This window comes from Anopheles gambiae, chromosome 3 (assembly GCF_943734735.2).
Source record: "Anopheles gambiae chromosome 3, idAnoGambNW_F1_1, whole genome shotgun sequence".
NCBI lineage: Eukaryota > Metazoa > Arthropoda > Insecta > Diptera > Culicidae > Anopheles > Anopheles gambiae.
This window is the reverse complement of record NC_064602.1, coordinates 35,089,855-35,109,417: the sequence shown is the minus strand read 5'-3', so window position 1 is coordinate 35,109,417 and position 19,563 is coordinate 35,089,855. Positions and strand designations below refer to the sequence as shown.

The following is a 19,563-nucleotide window of genomic DNA, read 5'->3' as shown; positions in this document are numbered from 1 at the left end:
CCCGTGGCACCATCATACGCGTCGATGGCAGGATAATGAGCAGTGTGTGTGTCCGTTGCCGATCCAAAGCCGGAAACGATATCTATCACCTATCAACCAGTGGCCTATCCTGCTCTCTGCCCGTGCGTGTACGCGACAATTGCGCGTTGCCAAGACAAATGATCAGCGCCCGCAGCGGCGGTTGCGTTGTTGGAAAACAGCCTCCGGGAGTAATGGCACACAGCGCGGGCTGGGCTTCCGCCATGCCGTGACCAAGGAGGGACTACTCTGTACCATGTCGCGTAATCAATACATTGCCTTCAAACCCTCAACACCCTTCCCTCTTGGGTGTATCCTTTGGTGGATTTAATTTGTTTGCGTACCCGCAACGGTTGCACGCGTTTCTATTGCCTCCGGGTGATCGTCGAGCATCGAACCGCCAACCATCGTGCTAAGGTGCATCGTGGACTCAATTAAAGCCTCACCATAATTACATATGAATGTGGTGGCGGCAATCTAAACGCAAAACGAAAATTATTTCGCACCGAAAGAGAAAGTTTTGCGCTGCGGCAGGTTGTCGTCCCGGTTCGTGAGGACTTTCGGACTTTGGGCGAGCGCGCTCTGTTTCGGACCGATTCGGACCGTTCGGGTACCTGTTATGGTTTGGCAAACGGAGACAGGTTCTTCTTAGAGATAGAGAAAGAGAGAGAGAGAGAGAGACAGATAGGATGACCTGAAAAGCAAGCAGGAAAAACGGAGCACGATCAACCGTTCGGGACACGCAAAGGTAGAAAAGCCGCCCGCGATCGGCACAACCACCCAAACGTGGGGTGCCTTGGGATTCCAATGCTGCGCTAGAAGAGAAACCCTTCTTCTTTGCAAGAAGGTGGAGGAGGAGGAGGAGAAGGTGAAACGCAGCCGATGCCTTTGGTAACGATTTTCCATAATTTTCTTCTCCCACCGCAACGGTGTGTCCTCTCTGCTCGTGTCTATTTTTGCCGTCCAAAGGTCCAAAGGCCCTGCACAAGGTGGGATTATTATTATTGTTATTATTATTATCAACCACCCAAGCGGGAGGGAGGTTGTCGTTATGATGATTGTTTGCGCGTTGTTTCTTGTACGCGCACGGGGGGAGGGAGCTGCCGAGCACACGCGGGAGATCGCGCGCAGATCAGAAGCGGCGTTGCGGCCCGTTTGCGCAAACGCTTCTTCGCTTTGGCCGCGACTGCGATGATGTCCGGCTGCGTTGTTTATCGCACTGCAAATGGTGCCCGGTTTTTGTTGGTGGGAGGCTTGGTGGGGAAGGGGCGGCAGGTGGGGAAGCGGCGGGCACGCATTTCTATATCGCCGGTCCGATGGTCGGTCCGATGATGGCGAAACGAAAACAAAACGGGAACATAATACATATCTAGATCTTATCGAGCTCGGAAGGTGCGTTGGAAGGAACGGGGAGGCTGATGTTGCTGTCAAGCATCAAAGGGTGGTGATAAAACGGGGGAGGAGTGCGATCTAAGCGGGGTAATATGTGCGTGTGCATGTCCGGGATAAGCGCACCGGCACTGGGGCCTCGGCGAAAATGCACATTCCGTCCTAGTGAGACACAATCCGCGCTGTGTTTTTCGCAGCAAACACATTAGAGAGAAGCCATAAAAGAGAGGGAGAGAGAGAGACAAACGGCATAGAGAAAGCCCCCGTTCAGGCGAATGCTGCACGGTGAACGGATTCCCTTCGGATAGGTGTCCGGCGTGTTGGACATGGGAAGGAGAGTTTCGCTCTCCCCGAGGCCCCCGTACAAGGCGAAACCTGTAAAAATGTGCATTCATAAAATGTGGCTGGATCCCTGGGAGACGGTCCGTCGGTGTTCCAACAGTGGACATTGTTTGTGATGTGGAGAAAGGGGTGAAAATAAAGCTATTATAGGCAATGGTTGTGCACCACGACGAACGCGACGAGCACGAGCTGATGGAAGCTAGACACAGAAGCCACAAGCCAGTAGCGATCGGTTGCTTTGGGATTTGGCAAACAACAATTGCATCATCATGAAACAGGCAAATCTTACAATCACAAGGAATGGGAAAGGGTGCAGTGGTGGTACGGGCTTTATCCATTGCGAATTTGTTCAAAATTGTTGCAGCATTCTCTATGGCCGCAAACCGAAAACAGTGCACCGTCTTTGTGTCGGGCAGGCCGGTTTTTGCACACGGTGTGGTGCACCTGCACAGCAACAGGGGTGGCACCTGCAGCTGCAAACACATATACCCACAAATAATGGCAAACGAGTGCAACCGCGCCGAGACAGTTTTATGAATAGGGTTGTGCTTGATTTTGCAACGGCAAAATATGTATAAAACTCCAAACACCGCTCTCTCTCTCCCTGTCTGCCGTATGCGGTGGTTTGGGGAGCTGTAAGCGATGGGGGCCAGTGGGAAGGAATCCCGGTTTTGGTTTGGCAAACACGCAGCTGCAGTGCACAGTCACAAAAAAAAAACAAACCCCTCCAGCGCGATAGATGCAATGCGACAACCACGACACCGCGAAACAGGTGACCAGATCCAGAGGGGCCCCGGGGATAGGGAGACACTTGGGGAAAGCCTCCGCTGCTGTGCAGTCGATTGTTGGACTTTGTGCATATTTGGGCCTTTCCGTGTGTGTGTGTGTGTGTGTGTGTGTGTGTGTGTGTGTGTGTGTGTGTGTGTGTGTGTGTGTGTGTGTGTGTGTGTGAGTGAGATGTTTATCTCGCCCGATCGGGTGCGAGTTATCTAACGCCGTGAGGCGCGTTTTTGGCGGAGCGATAGTGGCGGGAAAGGGCGAGGGGCCTAGAGACATGTTCATCTTAACAAGGGCAATAATTGATCGCAACATCCCAATCATGGCGGAGCTGGGATTGTTGTTTGGCGAGCAAAACGGGCAGGTTTTGTTTGGAAACCCTGCGCTCAATTGGGCCTGAATTGGCAGTAATGGTTACAATGACCGTTTGGGCGGGGAAGATGTCGAAATAGACGTCGCTAGGCTCAAACAGTGCTACCAACATAATTCATGTTTTGCCATTTTTATGCTTGAAATAGAGCTGCGAGTAAAGAAAAAACAAGTATAAAGTAGAGTTGTAAAAAGTTACATGAAAATTGAATCAAATTTCTTTTACAGATACTATTTGTCGTGCTCCAATGTCCAATAGGATGTGTAGATATTGAAGGCCTTATTCCGAACGTATCTGAGCAATTCTTCGATAGAAAAAGCAAATACTCTGACACGCTGTAATGAACTATAGTTTTAAAACCACTGATCTAGACAAACTTAGGATAGTTAGAGAGAACGTGTCTGTTCTCTTAAAGATAAAATTTAAATTATGAAAATGAAGTATAAGTAACTCAATGTCTCAAAAAGGACTTTGGGGAAGGATAGATGTTTTGAATTAGATCTGAAACTAGCTTATCCGGGAAGATGAGGAAATGATGTCAATGTGCATATCTTTAGTAAAGAATCATGAATATCATCTGACATCTAAGGTGAGTCTTTCCTGTATCCAAATGCCAAAGTTCACAGCAGGATCTTCGTTTCTTCAGGAACTATATCACGATTACTTCATAATAATACAGGTTGAGAGATATTCTCTTTTTGGATAATTTTGTTGCACGCAAAATATAATGGCTCTTCGAATTGAGCGAATAATTGTAGTACCACAGTTTAGTTTCTGCCACGATCGGGCGATTGGAAGGCATTTGGGAAGTATCGGCCCGACTAGTGCGCGAAAAATTACACTCATATTACTCCTCAGCTGTACCGGCAACTGTTGGTGATCTCAGAAGATCAGACTATACGATCCAATCGAACGTTAATATTTATAGAACACAATCACGATGTAGTAATATGGAAACGCAATAAAATCGATATTCTGAACCCAAAATGGCCTTATGAGCATTATAGATAGAATCAAATTGTAAAAGTTGTTTTACCAAAAAGCTAAAAAAGATTGATTTTTATTTAATCTGATGTAATCTGTATGACTTATTCGAACGTTAATCATTTTCGATTAATTTGGAATACAGCTCTCCTATATACTCTCTACGAAGAAGTTGCTCTAGCGGCTGGTAGTAGTTTTTATGATGATTTATTGCCGCAAGAACTGAATTGCAACATTGTATTACAACAAAAGACCATCCTTTGCTATGCTCTTTTTTGCAATTAGACGAATGCCTTCTAGGCAAAACAAACAAAGTTGTAGTTTAAAAACAAAAGTTATCAACAACAAAAACGCATTCCTTCACCAGATAGCGCCTTCGAAGGCGGCTCTTCCTGCTCACAGAACGAAGGGTAATTAACTGCATAAACTCTGCCACCCAATGCAAAAGAACATTATTAAGCACTCTCGCTCGCAGCACACACAGGGACAGGGATACAGAGTGGCCTCCGTTTCTTATAGCGTAAATTAATTTACCTTTTGTTTTGGACTCCGCTTGGTCGCACTGGCCCTGTTGCATCGGGTCCAGCGACCCATTTGAATTGCAATTTATCGGATTATCCGGGAGCAACGCGGGGCAACACACAAAGAGCCAGCCGAAGCGTTGCCGCGGCACGGCAAGCAAAGGAAAGCAAAGGGGGGTGACAGGTGAAAAGGGGGGACAAAACAACAAGTGGCTCCCAAGTGCGTGTGTGAGAGCGACATGGTCCAGGCATGGAGAATGGAATGAGCGCAACGGTACGATAAAATGCAAGCATCTACAAGCAGTCAGAGATGCATCTAAGACAGCCTACCCCCGCACGAGGGCAGGTTCCCTTGGGTGCTAGCTCCGATCCACCCGGACCCCGGAGTGCTTCGCGGGTTTTGCTGTAGCACGATGACGATGCTACAGGTGCTGCTGCACTGCTGTTGTTTTGGCATGGCTCGCGTGTGCTCCCTTTGCCAACAAAAAAGGGACGTTTGAGGGAGCTTTCGGAACAGGTTTTTGCGCCACGGAAAGGCATGGATCTGGTTTTTGCGGCCGTTGGACTCTCTCTCGCTTCTGTGGGATCCTCTCCATTCTCACTGCGAATCACCAAAACACGCAAACGCTAGCTGTCTCTTTCGCTGGATGGGGGGGAAGACTCTCACGCTCTCTTGCGCTCATCTCGCGATCGGCTTCTCCATCCCGTGGATGCTGCGATGCATTCTGCTCGAGCGCATTCAGTACGATCGCGAGAGTGCGTGCGCGCGCACACACATACCAAAGCGCCGACGGTCGAGCTCGAAGCGCCGTCTTGCTGCAAACCGGCTGCAAAATATCCCCGCTTGTTCCACAAGAGCGTTTCCGTGTGTCCGAAGAAAGACTTCCAAGTGCCCACACCCGCGCGCACACACCTTTGGATGGCGCATCAAGATTTACTGCGTGAATCATCCTCAGCTGGGTCAGTGATCATTGTCGTCACACGATCGTCGATTGCTAATAGCGTCTCGTAATTCGTGGAATATTCATAAATTGTGCTAATTGTGTGTGTGTGTGTATGTGCGCCACAAGTCTTGTCACCATTGAAAGTGCATCCGCAGTGGCTTCATTTGATTTGCTTCCCCCCAGAGGCCTCAGGGGAAGGCAGAAAGGGGAAAGAGGGGGAAGAAATAGTGCAGTGCAATCTTTCCGGTTCCCCAGCCCTGCCTGGGGTGTGTAGCGGTATAATCGAAAAGCAATTGACCATCGATAACTGGGTGCGAGCGGGTTGCATCGACGAAGAAGACGGCGGTGGAGCATTAGCGCCATCATCATCCTACCCCCTTTTCGCTCCGGCAATTTGTTGCAATAAACCGAGTGAATCGATTTCCTGTGCCGTGTGTGTATGTTTGTGTGTCTGGGAAGGTGCTGAAAGGGGGGTCCTAGTAGGCAAGAGCGTGTGACCGGGAGAGCGATTTGTGGCTTGTGATTGAGTGGGCTGTGGTGTGTCCTAAATCGTCCCATTAAGGATAACTCTTCCGGAAAAGTGGCTCTTCCCTCCCAAATTGAATCGTGTGTGTTTATATCTGTGTGTGTGTGTGTGTGTGATACATCCTGCAAGTCAACCGTCCGATTGGGGTTTTGGGCCGTTAGGATTTTAGGCTGCGGATTGCCAAATAACCCTGGCCTGATTGCTTCTCGGCATGCCTTTGATTCGTGTCCATCGCCCTGTGTTGATTCTGTGCCTGTAGAAATGGGGCAATAAAATTGGGATTGAGTGATTCGATTGAGAAGGTGAAAGTGTCTGCCTGTTCCAGTGCAGTGCAGTGACTGTGCAGCGGTAACATCGAACGGAAATTAATACACTGCTGACCAAGTGCCGTCGGCTGGTGTGCCATCGAAGCAGCATCGAGGAAGACACTGACGAAAATACCAATTAGATGTAAATGTGAAGCGGAAGTGTCATATGCTTGTAATGAGGCGCTTGTGAGTATCATGTTCCGCATTGGTCGGGAGGGTGTTTGTTTATGTTTATGCTAGCGAGAGAAGGTTGAGCGATTGCTTACAAGATTTGAGCCTCTTTCTGTTTGCTGTTGCTTTCCAACATCAAACAGAATAGTATTGGAATGTTGTTATGTCCCCAAAAGTGTTGTACATGCTTCTTGTGTGGGAAATAATTAGAATTCTTGTTTGATCTTGCCCTGAAAACATGTTGCGCTTTGACCAGAAACTCGAAAACATTCCGCCAGCGAAACATGTTCGCCATTATTATTCGTTAGCTCTTGGAGCAAAAAAAAAAAACTACCAACATCGTGCACGATCAAAAGCATCTTCTGCTGCGCTTAGGGCAAGCGCGTGCAAAAAACAAAACAAAAAACAAATGTCCGAACATTATCGCTCCGTCCGTCTCCATCCCCCATTGCGAGCCAGAGCGCGCCTAACACACAAAACAAATGCGCGAACACAAACACGAACCATTGTTTTGAATACAGCGATGGTGGATGGCCATCGGCGGCTAGATAAACATCTTATTCTCCTTCGCTAGCAAACTACCCCTTTGAGGGTGAATCGCACGACCGTGCGACAGCTCACCCTTCTTCGGTTGCGATCGAAAAACATCATTTTTCAGCACACACAATCATCGCGCCTTTGGAGTGGAAGAAGAATGCCGAGGCGGGGCTCCTACTTTCGCGTCTCCGTTGTAAGCGGGAGGGGGGATAAGATCAAACGTGGCGGGTCCGGTCCCGGGGACCCATCAACGTGCCCCGCGGCTTTAAACAATGTGTTGATTATTATTATTCTCCTGGCTCAGCGGCGCTCATTCACAGATGCTGCCGCTGTTGCTGTTGTGCAAACGCATCCGGGCGACGCTTGTGCGATGCTCTTGTTTTCTTCGTTCTTAACGTCCCCAGCGCGGTCATCAATTCTTGAGACAGAGCGAAGAAGCAAGCTCGTACGACAGAGCTGTTTTTTTGTTTCTTAATACACTTTCCAAAACAATTCTGGCCCCGTCTTTCATGGCGATGGTCCTCGTGTTGCTTCTACTGGGGCGGACGAAACGAAAGACAGACACGCCACTGGGTCGTTTGTGAAATGTGATGTAAGTGGTAGCGTGGCAGGAAAGTGTTACCAATTCCAACATCCTCCCGGGGATCCCACACCCCTGTGCACAACACGAAAGGAAGATCACATCCGCCGCCGTCATCATGTCGCGATGATTGTCTTTACAACACACGCTCCTCACACTCACACACTGGCCGCTATTGTTTTCGGTTTGGAGTGTGCGCCTCCCGCCCGCCCAACCGACCACACACAATGGGCTGGGGCTGGGGCCACTGGGTCGTATGTTTGTCTCCAAGTGCGGAGGTGGCAAAAGCAGTAACGATCTTTCGTGAAGGGTGATTATGAACATGTAAACGAGTGTAACTGTCCTCCCGAAAGGGGACCGAGAACTGTGCAGCCGCTGCCACCGTTGTTTGCATTTCTCTCGTGGTAGCGGGTAAGACAACAAAAGGCCCACCATTGTCTCGAGAAGCCGGCTCGCATCACGTCGTGTTTTGTGCGAAAGACAAAGCGTGCAGTGAACGTCGTGCCGCCGTGCTCTAACCGGAAATATTTTCTGAACTAAATGAGTTTAAATAAAACAGATGTTTTCTGATCTGCCGGCGTTGTGTGTGAGTCTGCTGTGTGCCGTTTGCTCCATGCGAACTCCGCGTGCGAAGATTTGGTAACCGTGTTTTTTGCTGTGTGTGTTTGTGTGTAGCGGCAAAGACGACGCCGCGGCGATACATGCGAGACGACCGAACATTAAGCAGACCGAACCGAAGATGTACTTCACGGCACAAAGTGAGCATTAGACACGGAGCAGCGACTCGGTTTGGCGCACGTTTGGCTTCGGTGGCAGTTCTAGGCCTTTGTTTCGATGGCCGTTGGCACTCTCAGTTGTCTGGTGCGTTTGTCGGGTTGCCGTTGTTTAGTTTACCTTTCGGGTTGACAGGTGACAGGCCCGGGAGCGAGAGCTAATGGATATATGCTGGAAGTTAGTTTTGGCCGGGCGATCGCGATGTTCAGTTGCGCATTTCACTCACCATTGCCGAGGGCACAGTGGGATGGTGTTGGAAAGTAGCAAAATAGTCAGACTTATTGAATGAAGTATCCGAACGGATTACTCTCATCGTTGTTCCTAATTGCTAAATTTTAAATAATATCATATTTAAATGTTAAAAACGAACTGAAATTAGCTGGAGCTGAAGGTAGTTCAAGAAACTTCTTGAGCTGTAATTGCTAACACGGTTAGTCTTTTGTTTGCTTGCTTTTACATATTTTTCCAAAATTGTTTGGTGAAGATTTTTTGCTATTTGTTTGCATTCTTCAATTGTATAAATTTAAAGACAAAAGATTAAATGCATGTTAATGATTGTTAAAAAAAGAAACCACGTGAAAGTTCCAAAAACAATATCTAGCACCTACTATTGCACAAAGATGGATTCTTTTAAGAAATTTCACCGCTTTAGGTCTGATTTTTTATTCTATATTTTAATTACATTAACTTATTTATCTTATAGACAATTCAAGAATTGGTAATATCATTGGAAACTATTTCATACATTATTGGGAATGTTGTCTTCGAAGTATCAGAATCAAAATTATCACACATTATAATATTAGTAATTTTGAATTGTTATGATTAGAGTTTGATCTCTGCAATTCATCTCTGTTTTCATTGAACCTGACAAGAGACTGACATTGCATTGCTAAGCTACATGATCTTCTGGGGCGGGTTAAGCACTATGCAAACTATGCAGTCGCTTTGGGTCCTGGGGTTTCGAGGCCCCTCTCACAAGTAAATTTGCTTCTCAATTCTTCTTTAGTTTAGAATTCCTCATACTTCTCGCTCGACACTTCAGAAAGGCCTACATTTGTGTGACCGCTGAGAGCCTCCAACTCGTGTAAATCCGCCACTGATGATCTTGATATCTTCTTTTTGTTAGTCCTACAGAAAAAATACATCTCTTAATGGTCTATATTTGTTATAAATCCGTAACTATGGTCATTACATCAACATCTTACTATATGATTTTAGTTATTTTAGTTGATTTCCAAGATTTTAAATATCTTTCTAGTCCTAAATATAATCACAATCTAGACAATTTGCAAGCTTCAATAGATCATTCATCAAAGATCGTCAATTAGGGACACTGCAAGACTTAAATGCGACGCATTTCTTGGACGTGTAGTCTGTATCATTTCAGGGGTTTAAGCCAAATGATAAATTAAAGTCATTCCTTCAGCTCTTCAAATTAAACTCCTGAAAACGACGATTCATACCAGCCTTCGGAATCATTATTCCCCCAAACATAAAAAAGTTAATGAGAAGATGTGCCTTAATATCAATCTTCAATATTCCTTAATTGCAATATCCAAATATCTTTGGTTCAGATCCCTTTTTGAAATGCTCCCGTTGTCCATTCCCTATCCCAAAGTGCCAGTGGACGGGGGTCAATTACATCAGCAAAAAAGGGGAGTTGTTGCAACCCATCGTTCGTTTGGGCGTGCCTCCTTTCGTGTGCCTCACCGAACAAGATAGAGCGGAGAAATTCATTCAACTTCACTTCTGCTGCTGCTGCTGCTCCATTCATTGATATGGTTCAGTCACCGTGTGCTCGTTCGCTGGCTTCCTACTCACTTCAACACGGGCACACACACACACCTTGGAACAGGCGTGGAAGGCTATATTTACAACCGGTACAGTTATGCTGCCGTGCCGTGTCGTTCCTCCGAACGATCCCTACATCCCTCATCCGTCCCGCTAAAGACGTCGATTGGGAACCCGAGAAGCAAATGCCGAGAGTGTGCACACAACACCTCGCGTACACCCGTGGTTTGGCGTGGTCTGGTGTAACCTTCCCTGTTTTTTTGCAGCAGTAGCAGCAGTAACAGCAGCAGCACGAAACGATACAGTGAATTTGGTGTGCGGTTTGGTCCGCGTGCTGCGCGCAAATGCGTACGCGAAACGCGTGGAAAACGATGATGAAGTGCGTTGATTTTCCAGGTCCCGTCCCCCGCTGCGCTGGTTCAAACCGTCTCCCGATTTGGCGTAAAGGTTTTGGGGCGTAAAGTTTCCGCATGTCATGCTTCTTATGATACATGCGAATAGCGAGAGAGAGACAGAGGGACCTGTCAAGGGCTTTACCGTTCGGGTTTGTAGTGCGTTTGTGCGTGTACGAGTAAAATTAATTTTTGCTGCTTAATGGTGCAATCCTACCGGGCCTCACCCTCTCGGAGGGCGATTGCAACGGTGCAGGACGAATGTGAATGAATGCGAATGCGACTGCGGCTTGAATGAAACTCGCTCTTTCGCCCTGGTACGCACAAAACGCTGGAGGCTGCAGTTCGTTGACATTGGTAAAAATAGCTAAAACATCAGGGCTGGGGCTACAATTGCATTCATTGCCTCCTCGCAGTGAATTATTGCGCGGAAATGCGACTGAAAAAGAACAACGGAAAGGATCCGTCTCTTGTTTTACACCGTACACAATAAACCACGTTTTTCCTCCGCATTTAAACCACGTTTCCTTTTGTTTTTCTTCCGGCCTTTCTCTCCTGCAGTGCGTCAATCGAAGTGCTCAGCGACCGTCGGGAATGACTTGAGCCCGGATACCTCCGCATCGTTTTTTGAAGCGAACGAGTCCCACTCTCAGTCAGCCATGGAGAAGAGCCTACTGGTAGCGATTGCGCTTGGCCAGTACGAGACGGTACGGGCGACGCTCGAACGGTCCAGCCCCGATCTGGACTACCAGGATGCGGCCTGCGATGGCAACAGCGCGCTGCATCTGGCCGTTCTCGCGAAGCACAACAAAACGCGCCTGATCGAGCTGCTGATCGAGGCGGGCGCCGATTGCGATCTGCGCAACCATGACGACCTGACGCCGGTGGAGTTGGCCCTGGCGAACGGGTCCCAGTATGTGGCGGAGTTTGCACTGTCCCGCGAGCTGGACGGTGTGCCGGACGAGGAGGGCCTGCGGCGGCTGATCCGCCGCGGGTCGGTGGAGCTGCTGCGGATATTTCTGGAGAAGCGTGCGTTCGACATACACACCAAGATGAAACTGTTCGCCTCCATACTGGACGAGCTGAGCGTGAAGGGCGTCCCGATCGAGCGGTCGATGAGCGTTTTTCTGGAGTACGAGCTGATCGCGCACAGCTACGAAGGTCGTCCCGGTGGCGGTGCTGGATCGAAGCGGGCGGCAGTGAAGGGCAAAGCGGCGGCCGGAGCGAACAAAACAGAGGCTGATAGGCGTGTAGAGTTAGTGCTAAGCTATACCAAATACTTGAGCGAACGGTACGACCCGGACAACCTGAACGATCTGGACGATGGGTTCGTGGTGCGGCTGCGGGCGCTCTGCGAGTGTTTGCACTATCTGGATGGGGTGGAGCGTTGGCCACAGCTGAAACTGGTGCCGGTCGGCGAGCTGAGCTATCTGTGCGGCGTGCTGCTCGCGATACTGGAGAAGAGCGCCGGCTTCGAGATGTACAAGCTCGTGCTGAACAAGCACATGATGGTGCGGTTTTTGCGCGCAGTGGCGGAGGAGCTGGAGGTGCTGGTGCGCCCCTCCAGCGACCACCATCAACCTACCGTTCGATCGTTCCAGTGGACGCCGCAGCTGCTGCTCGATCTCATCGCGTGCATCCGCGAGCAGAAGCTGTCACAGTACGTCGCACGAAGACAGCGCGCTTGCGAGGCGCTTCACCGTATCGCCACGTCCAACGGGCCGCTCACGCCCGCCGACGAAGCGCTGGTGCAGCGTGAGCTGGGACGCCGGGAGCTCACCACCCTGCAGGACAGCAAATGGGGCGTCGCGGACTACGTCGCCTATCTGCGGGCCGAACAGCGGACGACCGCGCTCACGGTCGGGCAGCTTTGGCACCGGACCCATCCGAAGCTCCGCCTCCCGAAGCGACAGGTGGCGTACGTGGCGAGCAGGCGCGAACTGCTCGCGAAGGTTCGGGCCGCCCGCCAGCTGGCCGAGCTGAGCCGCGGCAAGGTGAAGCTGCTCGAGCGCGAGGTCGCCGCCCGGGAGCTGAAGGGATCGGTCGCGGGCAGGGCGGTGCGGCGCCGCAACCGGGCCGTGTTCGGGCGGCTGCGGCGCACGTACGAGCAGGTCCGGCAGATGCACACGGTCAAACAGATTGCGTACTACGTGGAGAATGCGCTCGTGCTCGATCTGGACGATCAGGCGAACGCGTCGCTCTGCTCGATGGCGATCCAGCGCGTCCTGCAGTACATTGGGCAGGTTGGGGAGGAAGCGACGAACCTGCGGCGGCCGACCTTCGCCCGCATGCTGACCAATCTGCTCGATCATGTGCTTTCCCCGCTGGTCAACACCGGCACCACACCGCAGCAGGTCGATCTGCGCGACAACTTCACGCCGCACTGTACCGTGGGGAAGTATTTCCTCAGCAAAGCGCTCACGCTGGAGCAGGTCCGCACGATCCAGGACCGGCTGAAGCCCGTCTACAGGTTCTGCCTGTACGCCATCCACATCCAGCTGATCGAGGCGTACAAAACGTTCCTCGGGACGGCTTACCGGTTGCGCAACGTGGCGCAGCTCCGCTCGTACGCCCGCTACATCGGCGAGTACAATCTGCACACCCTGAGCCACATCAAGTTCGAGCACGTGTTCTACGACGAGCGGGAAACGGGCCGCATCGTGCAGGAGCTGAAGAAGATGTACCTCGGCATGGCGAACGAGCTGAAGCTGCTGTCGTTCATCGAGAAGAACATCCACTTCCGGTTCTACCACATGCAGTACCACCAGACGCGGCTGCGCGTCACGCTCGCGAACTTTGCGACCGTGTACCGGGCGCTGAAAGCGAACGGGGACTTTGGCTGTGTGCGCCGGCTGGTGCATTCGTATCTGCGCCAGTCCTACCAGAAGTACGACATTTCGCGCTCGATCTCCATCTCCGACGCAAACCTGGCGCTGAAGGAGCTGCTCCGACCGTACAGTAGCTTGAGCGAGAACGAGGAGTCGCTGCAGGTGGTGCGCCATCTTGAGGAGCTGCAGCGTCTGATGGATCCCGACCGACTGTTTGGCATCAATTTGGGGCGCCGGGAGTGTGCTTCGGCGCACGATCCGGCCGCTCGGTACGGCAAGTTTACCCGCAAGATGCTACAGGACCTCAGCGCCCCACCGCTCAGCGACGAAGAGTTCGAGCAGCTGCACGAACGGTTGAGTCGCACGAGCTACGGCAACATCTTTCTGCTCCAGCAGCGCTACAAAACGGTGGAGGAGTTCTTTCGCACGAAGGGACTGGCACTGGAGGCCGGGCAGCTGCAGGCGCATCGAAAACAGGACGAGGAGCTGCTGCAAGAGCTGTTCGACTCGCGCGTGAATGAGGTGATGGAAATGTTGGAAAAGTTTGACTGTACGGATGTGGAGACGGTTTCGGAAGCGATCGAGGAACTGCCGCCGGCGGTGCAGTTCGCGCTCGAGTACGGACTGGTCGAACTGCTCGAAATTCTCACCACGGTTGGGCGGATTGAACCAATGCACTGGAACTTCCAATCGACCGTGTTGAGTGGCTGCCGGCTGAAGGGTTTCCTTGCGGGAGGCCATGAATCGCTCGTGCTCGAGGCAGTCACGCGCAAGTCTTCCGCCACGATCTTCCTGAACGTGCTCGCGTTCAAGCAGCGCGCATTTCAGCTGTACAGCGGTGAACCACCCACTGCTAGCTGCAAGTCGGTGTCCTGTTGGGCGCAAAAGTACGCCTCCCGGTTGCAGTGGATCGAGCAACAGCAAGCCCTGTTCGAAGCGGTCCGTTCGGGCAGCATTAACGTAAGCGCCTTGCGCCAACAGGTCCAGAAAGGTGTGGCGATCGATGGCCAACTGCTGGGCGCACTGATGCCCAACGAATCGTGCCGGTACGGGCTGATCGATGCAGCCATTGCGGGTGACTTCCGTGCCATGATCGACCTGCTGACGGGCGTTCCGCAAAACAGCGAACGTACCCAGCTGCTGCAGTATCTTCTACGGCGCACCGCAAAGTCTCACTTTTTAGACGAGCGTTTGGAGGAGATGAAAGAGTCAGATCACCGCATGCTGGTGCTGTATCTCTGTCTGTTCCACGGGGATGTGGCGCTGTTCCGGAAGCATCTGAAACGTTTCAACGCGTCCGACGAGCTGCATCTGTTTGTGAACTCCGAGGATCATCGGTTCGTACGGGAGTTGCTGACCGGAATGCACGACTACGATTGGAGTCGAGCCGATGGGAACGGGATGACCATTCTGCACAAGCTGGTGAACGCAGGCAACCTCGCGGCGGTTGAGCATCTCATTGGAAAGATGTCCCGGAAGCAACTGAACGCTCTATGCAGCATGAAGTACAGCGCACTGAATCTGGCGGCTCGCTTGAATCTGCTCGACATCGTGCGGGTGCTGGTCGGTGCAAAGGTCAGTCTGAACGTGATGAGTGAGGACGAGAAGCTGCCGGTCTACTGGTTGATTCAGTACGGCAATCCACGCTCGGTTGTACGGCAGACGATCGATGCTGCCACCGAGCTGACCGCTTTCTCGGGTGAGCTGTGTCTGCTGCACCGGTCGATCGAGTACGACAACGAGGACGTGTTGCGGTACCTGATCGAGGAGTGCAAGGTCGATCCGAGCCGCATCTACTCGAACTGCAACAACGTGCTGCACGTGGCGGCCGGGTTCGATCGGTGTCGCATCCTGCGCTATCTGCTGACGCTGCCCGGGCTGCGCAAGATCGTGAACAACTGCAATCTGGTGAAGAACAGTCCGCTGCATGTGGCTTGCAAGGAGGGATACGTACGGTCGGCAAGGATACTGCTCGAGGAGGGCGGCGCCAGTACGGACGCTTGCGGGGAGTATGGGCTGAATGCGCTCGCGTTCGCCCTGTACACGAACAACGGGCGGCTGGTGCGGTGTTTGTTCCGGCAGGAGGCTTCGATCGGCGGTGCGCTCAGTTCCGACTTTCAGCCGATCAATATGGCGATCCGGAATGGGAACTTGCGCATGCTGGAGCTGCTGTTGCGGCGCGGCGTCGACGTGAACAGTGCGCCGCTGTGCTTTATCAACGCGGTGTGCGCCGAGTCGCGCGACATTGTGCGGTTGCTGATCGAGCGGGGCGCCAGGCACGTGAACCATCGCGATGAGTTCTGTCAAACGGCGCTGCACGTCTGCGTGGAGCGGGATCAGGTCGAGATGGCGCGCGATCTTATTCGAGCCGGGGCGCAAATCAACGCGAAGAATCGGACCGGGGCGACACCGCTGCATCTGGCGGTGCAGCGCGGCAATGTGCGGCTGGTGCAGCTGCTGCTGGACCACAAATGTTCGATCGATGAGCTAAACTACAACGGGGAAACACCCTTGATCCGGGCGGTGGTCAGCAACAATCTACCCCTGGTGCGGATACTGCTCAACAATGGGGCGAGCATCGAGCGGCTGCGCAACAGTGATCCGCCGGTGCTGCTCTACCTGGTGCAGGAAAACCACGAGGAGGTGCTGGACTATCTGCTCGAGCACTACCAGCAGTTCGATGCGAACGAGCAGGACGCGTACGGCAACACGCTGCTGTACGTCGCCACACAGCACAACCATATCAACATCGTGAAGTTGCTGGTCGGGAAGTATGGAGCGCGGGCGAACCCGACGAACCACAAGCAGCTGACCCCGCTCATGATCGCTCGCGTGAAGGCGTACAAGGAGATCTTCCACTTTCTGGAGGCGCGGCTCGTGGAGGAGTAGGCGTGTTATGTTTTTTTTTTTTTTTATTGTTTGTGTTAGGATAAACGTGTTGTATTTATTTGTGGTATGGATGGCAGTAGAAGCACACGTGCAAATGTGTGTTTTTATACAAGAATTCGTTTCATAATTGGGGGAAAAATGTTTTGTTTTAGGTGTATGTAGTAGTGCTTAAAAAGTGGAGTAAGATAGGAGGACGAAGGGAAGAGTGAATTATACCAAGCAAAATGAATTTATTTATTTGTAATTTTGCAGCAACAACTGAGAAGCACAAGAGCAAAAGATAGAGAGGAGGAGGAGGAGAGCGAGCGAACGATTTCAATTGTTTTATAGTACCGCCTAGTAGCTTAAGGGACAAGTGCAACAGCAAGATGTGTGCCATAAATGTATTTCTTTTTTTTTTGTTCAATTCCTTTTATTTTCCCTGTCTATCCGTTTCCGAGCAGTAGACCGGAGTTGTAAAAAGACGAGCAATCGTTAGGCGAAGAAGCAAAAATAGCAGCAATTTCAGTAGGGTTAGGTTTTACCGTTTTTTTACTTTATTTGTATTTAACTTAATGTTTCTGTAGCTCAAATGTGTAATTGAAAGTTTGAGGGTGGTGTCAGGCGTGTGGAGGAGTAAACTATGTAACCCTTAAGTAAGTGTCATCCTAGATGAATCCGGTGCCCCTTAGCCTGCACCCATAGTATAAGCGTTTGTAGAGAAGCCCTCCCTTCCCCCGTGACTTAGTGACAGCGATCAATTTGTGCTCCCATGTGCGTGAGTGTATGTGTGTGTGTTGCTGTGTTTTGTTATCACAGATAGAAGATAGAAGAAAGCAAAAGAAGGAAGTAGAGTGAAAGTAACCACATGAAATCAATTTCTTCCCCCCCCCCCCCCCCCAACAAAACAAGGCTCCATTTTCAAGTACTTACATACAGCGAGGAGAAGAGTAAATGGTACATCAACGTTGTAAATATCAACTTAAATATGGGGAAAGAGTTAGTAGAGCGACCACCGAATCACTCGCTCGAACACACAGAAACGCTGTCCTAGGACATTCCAGGTGATAGTGCAAATGGTTTTTTGTGACTTTGTTTTTTGTTTTTTGTTTTTTTTTTTGTACTTTATGGTAGCAATCACACACGCTTTTTCTTTCACACCGACACTCTGGCTCGTCGTTCCTTCACCGCAGTACCGCTAGTTTCATCCCGTCTGTGTGCGTGTGTGTGTTTGCAAGGAGCTGTAGTTAAGATTTCATCCGTTTGCTTGTATAGATGCTGCAAACGTAAGGCCATTTTAGTTCACGTGCTATTTTTTAAACTATATATACATACACCGGTCGAAGGGATATATACATATAGAGATATAGAGTGGTAGGATGTATTAGCAAACCATAATTATGTGCCAATCCAGTTGTGTTAGATTTCCTTACTTTTTCTTGGTTTTTATTTGATTTCATCTACATGTGTGTGCGTGCGTGTGTGTATGAGCCCCATTATACAATATGCCATAAGAAGGATGAGACAACAATTGTACAAAGTGGTAATAGTAGTAAATAGTACCGTTCATGTGGCCATTATGTAGGTTTTGTTTTTCTGTTTAATTTCTACACTCGATCGACACCGGTTCTGCCGTGGTTTAGTACTTTTTTTTGTAGCAAAGTGTTTTTTAGAGCGCATTACTTATACTTTACTGCAAACATGAAGGCTAGCAGGAGCGATAGCAAACGGGGCTAAGAAATTGCTCACACACACACACACATCCGTGCACACATGCAACTTACACACCGGATGGTGGAATATTTATTGTATAGAATAGAGAGCCGAAAATAAGGAGAGGGAAGGAGAGAAAAGGGCCAGAGAGGAAAGGTGACAAAATGAAACTAGCATACCGATCAAAGCAATCGGTCCTCCCTTTACTTGTGCGATGTACTTATTGGTTGAAAATTGGAACACAAATACACATCCACACACACACACACCACTGTATCACTGAAACTAGCGTGGTAAATAGGCTGAAGGAATGGTGGGTGGATGGTAGGTTACGCACTCCAGTTTGTACGATACTTGTCTAGAATAAACTCCCCCCCTTCCTCTTTTTCCGCTGATAAATATAAAACATTCAGACATGAGAGTGTGTGTGTGTGCGTGTCGTTTGTGGTCGATCGCGGAGCAAAAACGTAGCAATGGCACAACACGTGTGAATCAGCGAAACCCATCATTACCGAGACGTGCAAGGCCGTGAGCGTGCGTGTGTGTGTATGTCTGACGTGCATAATGAAATAAACGTATTGTTTTTTGATAATACAGAGCCATTGGAGAGTGTGTGTGAGTTATTTTGCGAAAAAGGGTTTTTATGTAATTGAGAAATGTTTAAATAAATCCAATGGAGACGCATGGTGGTTTGCGTTGCTACAGGTGCGATGGTGAAATGTTGCACTGAAACGTTGCACGCATCCTGATGAAGGGGTTTGCATTCAAATGAGGTCCTGCTATAAAACGGTGTATACAACAGATTGTTTAACGCACAGAATTTTCAGCGATTATGTCATATCACAAGACAAGACATGTATTATATGTCTAGCGTATTAAGCGGTATTATCCGGTCTGCGATATTATCCGCCGGGTACTCGAATACGCCTGTATTGTCTGGAAGCCCTCAACCCAAACACTTTCTGAGAGAATGGAATCGATACAGCGTCGCTTATCCCGATACGCAACACGCTTGTTACCTTGACCAGCTGGCAGTCAGTTACCACCTTATGAAACGCGACTTCAGCTTCTCGGACTGCAACCGCTCCACATCAGACGCCGTACCGCGCAACAACTGTTTGTGGCTGGTTTACTGCAAAGTAACATCGACTGTTCATCCCTGCTCCAGCAGTTAAACTTTTACGCGCCTGCTGTTCAGCTTCGTTCTCGTTCGTTACTTACCCTGAACCGTAGTCGAACTGGATATGGATCTAGAGACCCCCAAAACTCCATGATTAGGGAGTTTAACGAAGTTCGCCATCTGTTTGATTTTGGAACATCAGTGCAATCCTTCAAAAACTGCCTTAGAAACGAGTTGTTAAGTTTATCTTTCTACTTATTTTAAACTAATATTACACTTGAGAACATTCACACGGATCACTGTTATCCATGGAACGAGAAATAAACAATTAAACAATTAAACAATTACTTAATATAAATTTGAGAAATATTATGTTTTCATTTAAAAAATGATTTGAATATACATTATTTATAAGGAACACATTGTTAACACTCTAGGCGTTGGTATTTTGCATTAGTTTTATGCGGAGAACACAGTAAAAGATAAGTAAGCAATGAGAGCGTTTCATTGGCTTACGATCGTTCGCTCTCTTTCCGATCCTCACATACGATGCCGTTTCTACAATCTGCGCTCACTCTTTCTTCCTGCTGCTGACCAATCCTAGAGA

The 19,563-nt window shown here is 49.8% G+C and overlaps 1 protein-coding gene across 4 annotated transcripts in view; it reads left to right on the top strand.

Annotated features, from left to right (window-relative positions):
• The window catches only part of LOC1271388 (uncharacterized), a 53,891-nt gene extending 35,457 nt beyond the window's left edge, over positions 1-18,434 (top strand). For 2 of the 4 annotated variants that reach the window (XM_061654783.1, XM_061654782.1), the window contains exon 3: positions 10,989-18,434. In XM_061654783.1, the coding sequence (XP_061510767.1) occupies positions 11,087-16,144 (5,058 nt within the window). In that variant the 5' untranslated portion in view covers positions 10,989-11,086 and the 3' untranslated portion in view covers positions 16,145-18,434. Of the gene's footprint in view, positions 1-5,123; positions 6,366-10,988 lie in introns of those variants that run through there. The other 2 variants (XM_061654781.1, XM_061654784.1) reach the window with 2 other exon arrangements.
• The last annotated feature ends 1,129 nt before the right edge of the window (positions 18,435-19,563 follow it).